At 29.5% G+C, this 14,233-nt stretch overlaps 2 protein-coding genes across 2 annotated transcripts; both read right to left on the reverse strand.

Moving 5' to 3' along the window:
- Positions 1-4,586, reverse strand: TRIADDRAFT_63647 (expressed hypothetical protein; the record flags this gene model as incomplete). Its single annotated transcript, XM_002109925.1, has 12 exons — positions 1-476; positions 565-631; positions 810-904; positions 1,017-1,097; positions 1,215-1,362; positions 1,687-1,733; positions 1,815-1,995; positions 2,569-2,736; positions 2,885-3,029; positions 3,194-3,404; positions 3,622-3,750; positions 4,470-4,586. 12 exons carry the CDS (start codon positions 4,584-4,586, stop codon positions 411-413), a joined length of 1,455 nt encoding a protein of 484 aa, XP_002109961.1. The 3' UTR covers positions 1-410.
- Positions 4,587-8,322: 3,736 nt separating this feature from the next.
- TRIADDRAFT_53403 (uncharacterized protein) lies at positions 8,323-12,417 on the reverse strand (the record flags this gene model as incomplete). Its single annotated transcript, XM_002109926.1, has 9 exons — positions 8,323-8,655; positions 9,257-9,322; positions 9,495-9,689; positions 10,306-10,413; positions 10,616-10,781; positions 11,047-11,191; positions 11,267-11,477; positions 11,740-11,868; positions 12,307-12,417. 9 exons carry the CDS (start codon positions 12,415-12,417, stop codon positions 8,323-8,325), a joined length of 1,464 nt encoding a protein of 487 aa, XP_002109962.1.
- Positions 12,418-14,233: the final 1,816 nt, after the last annotated feature.

The following is a 14,233-nucleotide window of genomic DNA, read 5'->3' on the forward strand; positions in this document are numbered from 1 at the left end:
AAACGCAATTCATGGCTCGTCGTTTTAGCAAGCATTTCCATATTCTAAATACTTTAGAAATTAACTTTAAATGATATTGTCATAAAAGAATTACGCTAAAATATACCAATGTCATGACAGAAATCCATTCATTCTTGTAATGAACAAATTTGGTTCTTATACTATCTAATAAATAATATCATAAATACAACCATGAAAAGCTATGCTATAATGGAATTATCAAGCTTTATGCGCTACTCGTTACAATAGCCAATATTTACTGTCTATATTTAATCGCTGTAATTGAAAACGGTGAATTCTAATTATGAACATCGTCAGATAAGTAAAATTTGGGCTAGTACATAGAGACACAAGATGTAATCAACACGTCAATTATCTAGTATTCTGATGATGGTCTATATAATCCATATTTAATCTTCGCAGTGAAGAAACGGTGAATGCGAATTGCAAATATCATCCGATAGCTTGATCTTGAACTAGCAGTGAGATATCTGATTAATTATTCTATTTCCTGATATTTATTCAAACATGAATTTTATTTAGCATTAATTACATAGTCCTTACCATAGCTGGATCATATGAAAATTGATTTAGAGTTAAACAACCATCAGGGCAGCCAAGGCTATGTAAGCTTATAAGGTAAATAGTATAAAATTAGATTTGCTTCATTTTTAATACTGTTATGGCAATACAGACTACCAATACCCTTGGGTAATCAATTTATATACCTATACATTTTATCATTTTACACTATCCTGACAGGCATAATCAATATTATTACTAAGCATTTAGCAATCACTAAAACTTACTGTTTTTCATTCCAGTCCGGCGTTACATCAAACTGAAACTCTGTATGTATCAATAATTTCATGCAAAAGAGCTGAAGAAGAATCATCATCATTTTCTATAATAGCAAATATAAGTAAATTCAGAGTAAAATAATTAATATACGAGTAACAAATAGATCTTAATATCAGGAGCCTCTATTTTAAATTAAAGTCATATTTAATGAATACCTTTCCTGGACACTGATGACTTAAGTTTTTGGCTTCATCTGGATATACTCCAGCTTCCCAAATCATATGCCGTATCAATTCCTACAAATATTTATGTGCATTACATTCATTAAGAATAATAAAAAATGAAATTCATAGAAATTTCAATTTACGAGCAATCTATATTTATGGTTGTACAACATATTTAAAACTTCTTACTGGATCGTCATAGAATCGGAAAGGCTTAAATGTATCTGGTTCTGGAAATACATTTGGGTCCCTATGAGCTAAATGGATATTGCCAACGAGTAAATGTCCTTTTGAAATCTTATAAGTCCCTGTATAAGCTTGAATAAACATATCTTGTCTACAATAGGTATGATAAATGAAAAAGAATATTTTATTTGAACGTTAACATGAAAGAGAATCAGGGCTTCGTTTTAAAATTAATTTATATTTATTTATAATCAACTCAAGATCACGCAACTATAAATAGATCATAGTTGGAATTCAACCAAATTTGGTTATAAAATATGTTTGATCCCTTTTCAGATCAGATAAAGATCGTAAGTTATCGATCTATCGTACTATAGCAGTACACTACACTGTAGGATTACAGTAAGTCCAAGGATTGATATTAGTAAGATATTATTTCGATCTACTTTATGATTAATATAAGCTTCAGGCTTACTTTGCTCGACGGAATATTAATGAAATAGGAGAAGAAGTACGAAGAACCTAGCGTCAAAGTAATAGACGGTATAAAGTTAAAATAAAGATCTTTAAAAATTAATTGAGAAATACTGCCATTTTTCGAACCTCGGCAACAAACGATCTCAATCGTTTCATTTTGGTTAGTGCTGCTAGAGAAAGATCATTGCCTTCACCTAATGTACTTTGTATTTCTTGACGTAATTGATTTCGATCTTCATGGCTTAATATACCAATTCGTGCTGCGCAAGTTCTCATAATTGCTTCACAGCTACCAAATGCGTTAAAGCTAATATATAGTGATATGATAAGGAATATTGCTATTACTTCGACAATCATAATTTTATTCAATATTATTTTAATCTATATTGATTCTAGGACTAGTACAGATCTCTAATATTGTACGGCTATCGAAAAAGCTGATAGTTTAATGTAATAATAGGAAACCTTTGACTACAATAGCAACTAGAATTACATTTATTCTTGTTAATTTAAAGTGATTCTAAGAATTAAAAAATATCGTCTCTAGCGAAGTTCTGAAAAACTTGATGAATTATATTGATATCAGCTATTTATAATATGCAATATTTAGATATGTAATGAGGACCGCTATATTTAAACTTACGCTTTTACGATTATAGTATAAAACTGTATTGATGGATATACATCATCATTTATTACAACTTTTAAATTACGCTCCTGTTGAGCATAGGACGTTACGTAAGTGTAACAAGAAACAAAATGATCTTAACTAAACTACAACCGATTTTTTCCTACTGATATCTCAATAATTTTTAACAGCAGTTCTAAAATAGATAAATTAAGAATATCTCAGTTCTATCTCTCCTAATTAAGTACTCACATGATACCAAACAGAACATTTTCTTTGGCATATTCATCGGACAAGGAACATTGACGACCAGTATTTAAATAATACGGCAAATAAGTAGAATTCTCAATTTCCTTGAAAAGCTCGATATAGGTATTATAAATATCGGCACATTGTCTTTGCTTTAACAATCCAGGCACTCTATCATATTAATGGAAAAAATCATGATGTATTGTGCTAATAAGATTAAACTAATTATGAAAAGCTTTCTAAATTATCCTCCTCTATACCCTGATAAGATGCGAATTTATAAGTAAGTACGAGATTATGTGAATATGCTATTTCTTACTTTATCTTCTGCAACGCTTGCACATACCATTGAAAGATTGACTCAAAATTAACGGTCTTATCGATAAATAATCGACAAATTATATCACAACATAAATGTTGGATTCCATCATCCCATGATGGTTGTATCGATTTTGAAGCAGTTGCTGTAATAAATCCAATATGAGATAGCAAACATAGTTAGATTAGATTTCTAATGAGACAAGCCCTAGAATAAAAATTTCCTGTATATGTGTATTTTAAATTTTGAGCTTTACTTATGAGTTCACGTAAGTAAACAGCTATCATATTCATAGGAAAATAGACTAACGCTGATAAGTTTTGTTCCATCGTTGGAAATGATCTTCAATGCTATTATAGGTTTGCTGAATGATATATTTATCTTGCATGGCAGCCAAAGTTTGCAAAATAAATGAATTTCTACTCATACGATCTTTTTGGTCTGAAAATATGGAAGGACGCAAACTATCCATAAGATTATAATTGGTGATATAGTTTCCCACGCCGTCCTCTTTCGTTACCTAACAATTACAGGATTGAATTAAATATTTTATTTCCATACGGATTAGCAATCTACGTAAAAGCTGACTTATTTGATCACTATGATCGATAACATGCATCTCTTATACCATAGTAGTTAATGATTTAGATTAAAATTCTTGCTATTGTAAATACGGAGTGCAAAATTACTGTTAGCTGTCACTCTTGATCACATTTGAAATAAAAAATAATACAAACCTTATCATTTTGAAATAATATACGTATAACACGATTATCGACTAAAGCAATAGCTCGAACGCCAATATTGATTCGAAAAACATTTTGTTGATATTTTTGTTGTAACGTCTTGAAATATAAATTTCCTTGCTGTAAAATAAGCACAAAGTTAGGTTTCTAAATGTTTCTAAATTTATAGACAGCACTTGCTAGCACCTTAACTGAGATAAGATTAACGAAGAAACGTATTTCTAACTTATACAATACTACACGCGTAAAATAATAAATATTAACTTTATCGTTATACAATGCACCGATATACAAACTATATTTGCTAAGGCTAGAATTTCGCTAAGAAAACAGTAAAATTACAAAGTGCCTAAGCGGGATTGGATGTGACTAATTTATTACCATTTATTAAATAAAACAGGTACAGTAAATGTAGCAATTAGTAAAACATAATATCACTGGAGATTGTATCAATCAACTGTGGCGAAAATTTAACACCCGAATTAATTATATATAATTTCCAAATTAACTTCAATCATAATCGCCTATCTTAACACTTTGCGTCATTCACTTAAAAGTCAATCAGTCAATCGTTACACTAACAAAAAATTATAATTAACCGTAATATTACTAAAATCTCCTTGGATTATTACAATGCAACAGTGTTACTGTACAAGTATATCGTAATAAAACAATTTAACATTATAAATAGGCACATAAATTTAAAAAATACTTCATAATTGACCTATTTTCGTAATACTACCGTTTATGACGGATTGTAATACTTCCTGTTAGTAGTTTTCCCATAAAATAGTATATATGCACATATGAAATATTTAGGCCGATTTAGTTCCGTTTACCTGTTGTAATTTAAAGGAACTGATAAATTTATGTCCATGTGATCCAGGAATCGATTGAATAGTATCTTCTCGGCTAGACCTCCTTCTCCGGTGCAACTTTCGCGAAAGAACTTCCATATCATTGATTTTTTTCACTTTTAGCTATCCAATTATCAGCTGATAACAAATTCCTTTATTTAATATCATAGTCAAAACTAGTAAGACGACAATATAAAATATCTTTAATTGATATTTGACTGGATTAGTGACTAAAGTCAAAAGATTCTGTTTTACTGCAATATTGAATTTCCGGTTAATTTTACTGTAAAAGTGGGTAACCTTTATTTAATATTATACTTAAAAATTTTACTTCAATTACTTTTTCTGTGTTCTTAGCGATGTATTTACGCTATACTGTTGTCGTATTGTTATTAAAAGGTAAGAAGTAAACAAAAAAGAAAAGAAAAACATTACTGAAAAATCATTGATGATTATATAATTATTTGTTTGCTTATATTACTAAGCTTCAAATATTTCTCATTAACGTCAGAATAAAATGGAAGTAATATTAAGTTGAAAAGATTATTCTAAAACAACATGAATAAGTCATTTAATGTAATAACGTATTTTAATCCGATTTAACTAATTGCGTACGCCCGTATCCATAAACATCATTTGCTATTTTATCATCAAACAGTTAAAAACGTAACACAGAAAGCAAAATACTCGTATAATTGAAGATTAACTATTTTAGTTAATTCAATTTTAAAATATTAAGCAATTAATGTTAGATTAAATATATAGAATATTAATACTTATATTTAAAGCTATTAATAGTACCTAGTTTATAAATTTTGCTGATTTTCTCGAAATATGGAGAAGTATATGTGGATTTACACAAAGTAAACTATTTCGATATTCGACGAATAGTAAAATACGGTGATCTTCGTATTAAATAAACGTAATAGTTTGCGTAATAACACCCTCGAATACAATTTACACGTCATATTTAGGGGGTCCTAATATAAACTGGTATAAAAAATACGCTTGCTATGCTTGAAAATCTACAGGTGGTTACTATAATTATAATGCAATTCAGCTGGAAGTCGTGACCTAAGAACTGCGCCATTCATAATGTTATTTCTATTGTTTCCTTGTCTCTCTTCTCTTGTTATATAAATATCTATATCTGCATACAATTGTGTACATGTAAAATTAGTTAAGCTACTAGTGCCCGCTTGAAATCACCTTTGCTTTTGGGAACCATCATTTTATGAAACCATTCTATCACTGTCAAATGCTGTTGTCTACTTTTAACCTTAAACTTAACCTTCGTATTTAAACAAGTTCTTTCTCTGTTAAAATAGCTATCATTGTACCATTATCTTCACGCAATAATGTTAGTCATTTTCGATCTTTAGGGGTAATAGCTACTAAGTATGAAGGATTTTGTTACAGATAGGTGAAACAGAGCCCGTTTCAAAATATGAATTTGCTGAGTATCAAAATCATACTGTTAGAATTTATTTAATAAATATAAGTAATCTATGATCATGTAGAATTATGAACAAATGGAAAATTTCGCTCCTTAGATGTAAAGATGATAAATACTTCCGGAAGTCTTTACGCGGGATGAATCAATTAACTACAATCTATTCTAAAATATATAAATTTACTTATTTTCAATACTACACCATTATTATTATTAAAAATTTTAACGATATGTGAATAATACGTTTAATGTACTTATCTATGAAGATCATTGTATTAAGACATGAAAAATAGAAATAGAGTCTGTTACTGCTCGCCTTTTTCACTTCTTTCTAGATAATCCTTAAGATGGAAGATTTTTTATGAAGAACGGTAATTTAGAGATTATAGTTCTTTTAAGATATAAACTAATTCATAATTAACGCCCTGATATTACAGCTGGTGACAATATTAATATACCTAATAAACTTTATAGAGAGATCTTATACAGATAAAAGAAAATTGAAATTTAATTGCTACATTGAATGAGTTTTGTTCTTAGGGATGGTAGTTTTAAGTGCAGAAAGTTGGCCAAGAGACAGGATAACATAAAAATTGCTTATGAAAGAGCTTTTACAATGATTTGATGATTTAATAAGTTTATCATCGCGAAAGTTCTTTCATTAGTAATTTTTATGCTACTCTTACATTGTAATTTTTCTTACCTTCTTCAAAAAAAGCTACATCAAATCATGATTGCTATTTTGTACCAATCACAACTGTTTCTACTTTATTCTTTAATACATCAATGGTGACAATGTGCTGTAAGAAATACCCGGTGGGATACGAAATATCCTATTGATTCTTGTTTACTAAATCAACCATACGAAAGGAATTATTATGAAGACAGGTCATCCGTTATTATCATATAAGATAATACTGTACTCTTAGGAAAGCACCAGAATTAACCGGTTACTTTTTACATACGCGTACACTCAATTGATAAAGTTGGCTTATGAGCACAATTTCTCGAGGCCGTACTATACAAAGCAAATGTCAAAATAGAACTGAAAAATAAATTTTGTACTTGTTTACAGTTAAAGTATCTGTATTGAAAGAGTCCCAAGAAATCGAAAACTTATGTACAAATAAGATCGTTTGAATTTATTTTCTTCTAATTTGCACCGAAGAAAAACGAAATCGATGTCATCATCATAACCTGCTTTATGGGAAATCAGGTACAGATTAGGTTTGCTATAAGTGATACAATTTGTCTGACTTTGTTTATCAAACCTTTAGCAGCCGTTCATGAGCTTGGTAATGTTCTTCAAAGGAGAATTTCGATAAATTAGTGTGATATTTTATTGTAAAATAAATTCTTAGGACGGTTTGGATAGGCAGCTTAAACAGGTTATAATCGCTGAAACCAACAATATACTGTTTATATTTCCCATAAAAGTTTGGGTATCTATTAATCATTACTATTAGAGATTTAGATAGCTAGTAAACAAGGTTTATGCAAGAAACTATACCTTTGATGGGACATATTCCTACAAGATGACTATTGTAGAAATAGTAAACTAAAAGTATTACATCACCATCTGATCAAGCTAAATTTCTTAGCATGCGACTCGTAAAAGTACGTATACGAATTCCCATGCATAGCATATAAAATGTAAGGGCAAAATAACATACACATTTTGAAGTAAGTACTGTCTGAAAGGTTTGGTATGTAAGGAATGTAAGAAGATGTTCAATATAGTGCATCATATGATGATCTAAAAATTAAAGATAATTTCAAAATTTCCCGATTTAACCTTAGAAGTATATAATACATAAGTAATTGGTTACGTGTAACAAATGTACGTTGTTGGATATGTATGTTTTTGCACTTATATATACACTACATGGACAGCAAATTAAGTATAAAAATATCGAAAATAGTCATGTTATGTTAAATATTCAATTTATTAGAAAGCGACAATTTATATTTCTTAAAACTATAAATCTTTAACACAGAAATTGATTAAATATAAATTCTACGATCATTTTAGCCATTGGAAGCAAATTATTAACCTTATGCTGTTATCCGAACCAATAACTTAATAAGTATACCAATTTATTGGAAACTCTTTATCTGGAAAAAGTTTTAACTTGTAATAAAATACATTAAGCAACTGTCATTTTATTAAAAATAAAATTAATCTAATGATACCTGCAAGTTACCCTATGCAATAAATAAAATGCGCGAATGACAGCTTATGAACTCAATATAATGATGATGACATGAATTCAATATTCTTTTAATAAAGTTATAGAGAATAAGCTAGCTTAATTATACATCGAAGTATACTGTTGCACTTGTGATTATATATCAAATTAAAAAATAGGATAGCAATGTAAACTAATCGTTTTTTTCAGTCGACTTTTGCTTTTGTTTACGTGATCTTTTCCGAATAATTACATTTTTATGGGCACTACCAAGATTGGAAGTAGTGCTATGATTGACGGTATGTATTACTGATTCATTAATATCATTGGCTTTTAAAACAGATTTTAATTCTGACATCCCGTCTTTACCTTGTCCAGATTTGTATTCTTCATTAACTTCCACGACTGGTTTGCCATCTCGGAAGCGAGTGATTGTAGTTGTTGTTTTAATAACGTAATATTGATTTCCAGCAGAAAAAAGCAATGACCGAGCATCCGCTACGTCACGAACGGGGATGATCTTATTCTAAATCCATAAAGAAATTTCATAAGATATTTTAAACACTATTAATACAAGTACACGCATGCATCATAAAATTTTGAATTTAGATATTTACAACGGCTATAAATTGAAATGTTTTAATGTATATTTCTTCATCCGGGCAACCATGACGTCGAATTCTATAAAATTATCAAATGGAAAGATTAGAGGAGTATTTCAGTAAATTATTACATGTGATCGTATAAACTTTAATTAATACATGACTAAACACTGATGTAAAAAGGAAAAATCTTTAACGCTATTATTCAACTATGTTATCATTATTTTAAAGTAAAATGCTGTTTTAGCTTTTATTGCGTACGTTTTGTTTATTTATTGAAAATCACTTAAAAATACTTTTATAGCTTACTACAATAGGAATGACCTACTTTGTTGCATCCCAAGTTGGCGTTTTGTATAGAACAAATCTGCTCTGCAGCAATAAATATAAGCTAAAGAGCTCAAGGCAATTAAAAATAGGCTGCAGTAGATAAATTTAACATGGAATATTAATTATAAGATTGAGTTAATTTGCTACCTTTAAAGTCTAAAACTTGACTTTAAAAATAAAATATAACAATATTACCTCTTCTAAACCTTCAAATTCATCGCCAAAGCATCCATATTCCCATAATAAACATCTTTTTAAAGACTATAAATTCGGTAATATTGTTAAGTAGATAATAGCCATTTTGTGCAATTATTTTTACTCATTTGAATTATTTCTTCGAAAACTAATTAGAAGTTACTTTTAATAAATTTGTAATATTTGCATTATCGTTGCAAAAAATCTTCATAAAATAATTTTGAGTGTATAAACCTACCGGATAGTTACTAAATCGAAATGGTTGAAATTCATCTGGATTATCAAACCATTTTGGATCTCTGTTTGCCCAATATAGATTGGCAAGCAATCTCTGCCCTTTACGAATATTATAAGTAGAGCCATCGACACTGATATTCATATCATTTCTATTAGGAGTATTTATATGATATAAACCATTATTGGCAATTAATGTCTATAATTAATAATTTTATATCAACTATAGCATTTAATTTGATTTTGAAGCCCAGTAAATTTTTAAATAGTTTAATTTATATTATTATCATATTATGTTATTCTAAAATACAATTAATGTTAAGTAAAAGTTAATTATACGAAAGATATATCCAAGTTTTAGTGATGACGTGATAAATAACCCTATCTCAGCTATAAGACTAGGCGCAACTACCATACTCGTATTAAAGGCCTATCCATGTTTCAAATACTTTAATTTACTACGATTAAATCCGTTATTCTACTGTACAAGTAAAATGTACATTTCGCTGATGTCAGTTGTTTATGGCCTGGAGTAGTAAACCAGGGATAAAAGTAAGCTACTACATATAATATCCTAGAAATACAGCTTTATACACATAATTTAGACGATAAGATTGTAAAATTTAATATAAGTTAAATTATCACCGCTAACTCACACTGCCCTTCCATAAATCAGGCTAACAGAAGGTGATGTACGAATAACCTGAAATACGAGATAGGCAACAATGATCGATATCAATGAGTCGCAAAAGTGTATAATATATTAATAAATGGCATAAAATAACCCTATAATTAGATTTAATATGCAAACTTACCTCCATCACAAATGATTTTAAGTCAGTCATATCTAACATTGCACTTTCAGATAATCCTGAGTGATTAGTCAAGACCTGGGAGGTACTTTGAATTAGATGTTCCTTGTCCTGCGGAGATAATGTAATGATTCTAGCAGCTATACTTCTCATCAATGTATTGCTTGTTCGGAATAGTTTTGCACTATATATAAATTGGATTGAAATAATTGCATACTTTAGGTGAAAGTTTACGTCTTGTACTCTTTAGCTGCAAGACTATAACCCTATCTATAAGTCATCTAGATCTGGAGTAGATTTTATTTTAGAGTACTTGCATCATGATATAAAGAATGTTAATTTTAACAAAATCTTGAGTTAACGAATAGCATTCTCCAATTTTAGCGAGTTTCTTGAAATTAGGCGACTGTTCAATTTGTTGTAATAATACTTTGGTAGCTTTAATACCACGATTAAACGATCCAGTTTTAACGAACAGCCTAAATATAGATAGTAAAATCGATCATCTGATGGATTAATAGATACCTTAACTGAAGCTTAAAGCTTTCCATTTTACATTATGCTACCTATAGCCAATTTAGACTTAATTAACTGCTTGATTTATATGCTACAATAGTGCTATCCTTATTTATCAACAAGATATTGCACAGCTCAAATTAAATACTGCGATAGGTTATCTTGTTACATAGCGTTAATTGTGTGATATTTTACTATAACTTGCTTTCCTCCTACTATTATAATTACCTTGATATCATCAGCATGGCTTCCAAGCAATCAGAAGCAGACTGAAATTCAACTCGTGTACCTAACAATAAAGAACTGATTGCATTACTACAAAATTCTTGAATATCTCGTTCCCAGTTACCGGGTGGACCATTGCCTAGATAAACTGAGACATTGTGAAAAAGTAAATATCTGTTTTAGTCTTGAAATAATTTTGTAAAAGATGTATCAGACTTTTTACCTTCGTACTTGTCTTCCCAACGTTGAAAATGTTCTTTAATGGTATCACTTACCACTTTAATAAAATAGTTAACAGGAATTAGCTGGACAACATCATTTATTAAGGATTTTCTATCCTTTTTAGCTTGATCACTCCATAAAGATGCTATAGGATAATTTGTTAGTGACTGAACATTTTGTAGCGCTATTCCGTAGCAATCTTCTTTTGCCACCTGGTTAGAGAATATCACAACTGTATTAACAGTTTTCAATAGTAAAAAATACTTAAGTATGTCTAGATGTATTACAATTTCCATCTTATTTGTGTTTAATTTCAGTATAAATAGCGGTTATAATTATTCGTAAAGTATTGGGAAGTTCCAAAATTTACTGCTGTAAAGTTGAATTACCTAATATACTTTAGCGCAATATTTTTGGATGATCTTAAAATTTTACAATAAATTAGTCATCTCATTTCAGTATCATTTTCCATACCTTACTACTATCAAAGAGTAATTGTGATTCTTCATTCGTTAGTATAGCTATTGCATCATAACCAAGATTAACGCGAAAAATACTTCGTTTATGCCGCTGTTGTTCTTCATGAAAGAATAAATGTCCTTTCTATTCAATGTTGGAGATGAATGAATAATTGATTGAAAGGTAGCAGAATAAGTTTAGAATGTAGTTACAAGAATATGGTTAACAAATTTTATTATGTAACGCTATATCAGCCAGGAAAGCCTGTAATCAACACAAGGCTACTGGATATTAATTATCAGAATGGTGTTATAAAACTGAAAGTAGATTTTAAAGCACGCTGTCATCAATGGACGGGATTAAAGTACAATAAGAGAGACAAAGCTTTTAAAAACAGCAAGATTTTAAAGCACGCTGTCATCGATGGATGGGATTAAAAGTACAGTAAGGAAGATGAGGCATTTAATTGCAGCTTGATGATTCGATGAAGATATTGAAGTGAATTACTGAACATCGTTCAACCCTATACAGACTCTTGCCATATACACAACAGTATAATTAATTTTAGTAATTGAGACTTACATGTTGTAACTTTGACATACAGTACCAATTGTTAAGAGAGGTAAAAAATCCAGGAATGGTATCTCGTTTTTCTTCAGGTTTAGTACTTTCCATTTCTTTATCATTATCCATCTTTGATCATTATAGTATTTTATTATTGCATAAATGTAAAAACTTGAAGAATTTTCTACATACAGGATCAAAAGAAAGAAATGCTAAGGTTAATAAACTATTGATATTATTTTTATTTATTAAATCATTTCGAAAATAAGCTATATTTGCTAACTATCGAATTGTTGTTACACGACAAGATGACTGGAACAAGTATGGCGCTAAAAATCTTATACGTTGAATAGTTAATCTGTTGTCTTGTCAAGCATAGAGTTATTTATCGTTATAAGTTAATACTGGTAATGAATAGGTCTGCAATCGTGAACAAAATCTATAAAATCATCGAAAAGTTGCTGCAGCGTAATCAGAGCTGGGTATTATATCATCACTGTTCTTAAGAAGGCAATCAGGTGAGGAATATAATAGAACTATCATATTAATGAATTTAATAGGTCAACGTAAAGCTTTGATATAATTAAATTTCCAAGCTTAATATACATGTATATAAAACATTGCTTCTACAACTGTTTAGGTTTCAAATTACGAAAAGATTACCTATGATACAACCAGAATTATAAGCTTGGTAGGGTAAGCGAAAACTGCTTTTAAATTGCTTATATCATATAGTATAATTGCTACTTAACATGTAATTCTAACAACATCCATACTTTTTTATAGCTTAGATTAAGGGAATAATAAAATTACAAAAACTTAGCAACAAGTAACGAAGTAAAAAATTACAATAAAAAGAAAACTATGTCTTTATTGGGCGGGTAACACACTTGCTTAACTTAGATGAAAATTTCTATTAGTACAGTATACTTATTATTCCCCTAAGTCATGCATCATTGCAGTACTTGACGTATAAATAATATATCTTGTAATTACGATGAAGAAATTAGACAAGCTATCCTGAAAAGTAGAAAGCATTTTAAAGAAGATTTGTAATAATATAGTCTTAGTTCTACGTACAAATCGGTTAATGCTATGAGTCAATATCTTTATTATGGGCTATCAGGATGAATAAAAACATACCTTAATCTTAATGGCGATAAAAAAATGGGATAAGTTATCTATCTGAGTAATTTTTCCGATTATTGATTGGATTATAGGTAAGAAAGTGATAGGAATAACTTAATGTATTGATGTCGATCGAAATTTAACCCTTAAATCCTACATTTAAGACAGCAATCAGCTCTATTAGGCACATATGACTAGGGTGGGAGATAATATTGACGTCTAGTGAAAAGAAATTACAGACAAACTAAATTAGAGACGATTAGAAGAGTCTTGGGTCATGGTCAGTAAATAATTAAAGTTATTGTCTAGAGTATAAAGCAGCACTCCTCTAGCATGTAGTTAAGGTATTATTCAAATTAATGCCTTGGAGACTACTTCTTGTCTTGACCCATTCCTGATTTACTATGCTTAGCCATTCAACAACAATTATGGTAGAAAAGTCACATTATTATGTTAATGATGATATCCTTATATAGCTATGAGAATACAATTTAGCATATATTGTTTCTATCCCCGGTGGAAAAGTTTGTTCTTATCCTAATATACAGTCTAGTTTCCGCAATTGAATTCTTTCTTGCAATATGAACATGGACAGTATAGTAATTTTACATGATCTCGCTACCACATTATCCTAAAGGATACCGCCTAATAGATGTAATAATGTTTTTTTATACAATATATTCAATATATTCATATATTGTCAGGAGAGCTCATAAGTTAAAATGGAGTTGCACAGATATTAACTTGCAAAGCTAATCTGATAGAATTATTCGTAGGTGTTTGATCGAATCGGTAATATCTTTCAAAAATAGTCGGA

This window comes from Trichoplax adhaerens, genomic scaffold (assembly GCF_000150275.1).
Source record: "Trichoplax adhaerens TRIADscaffold_2 genomic scaffold, whole genome shotgun sequence".
Lineage (NCBI taxonomy): Eukaryota > Metazoa > Placozoa > Uniplacotomia > Trichoplacea > Trichoplacidae > Trichoplax > Trichoplax adhaerens.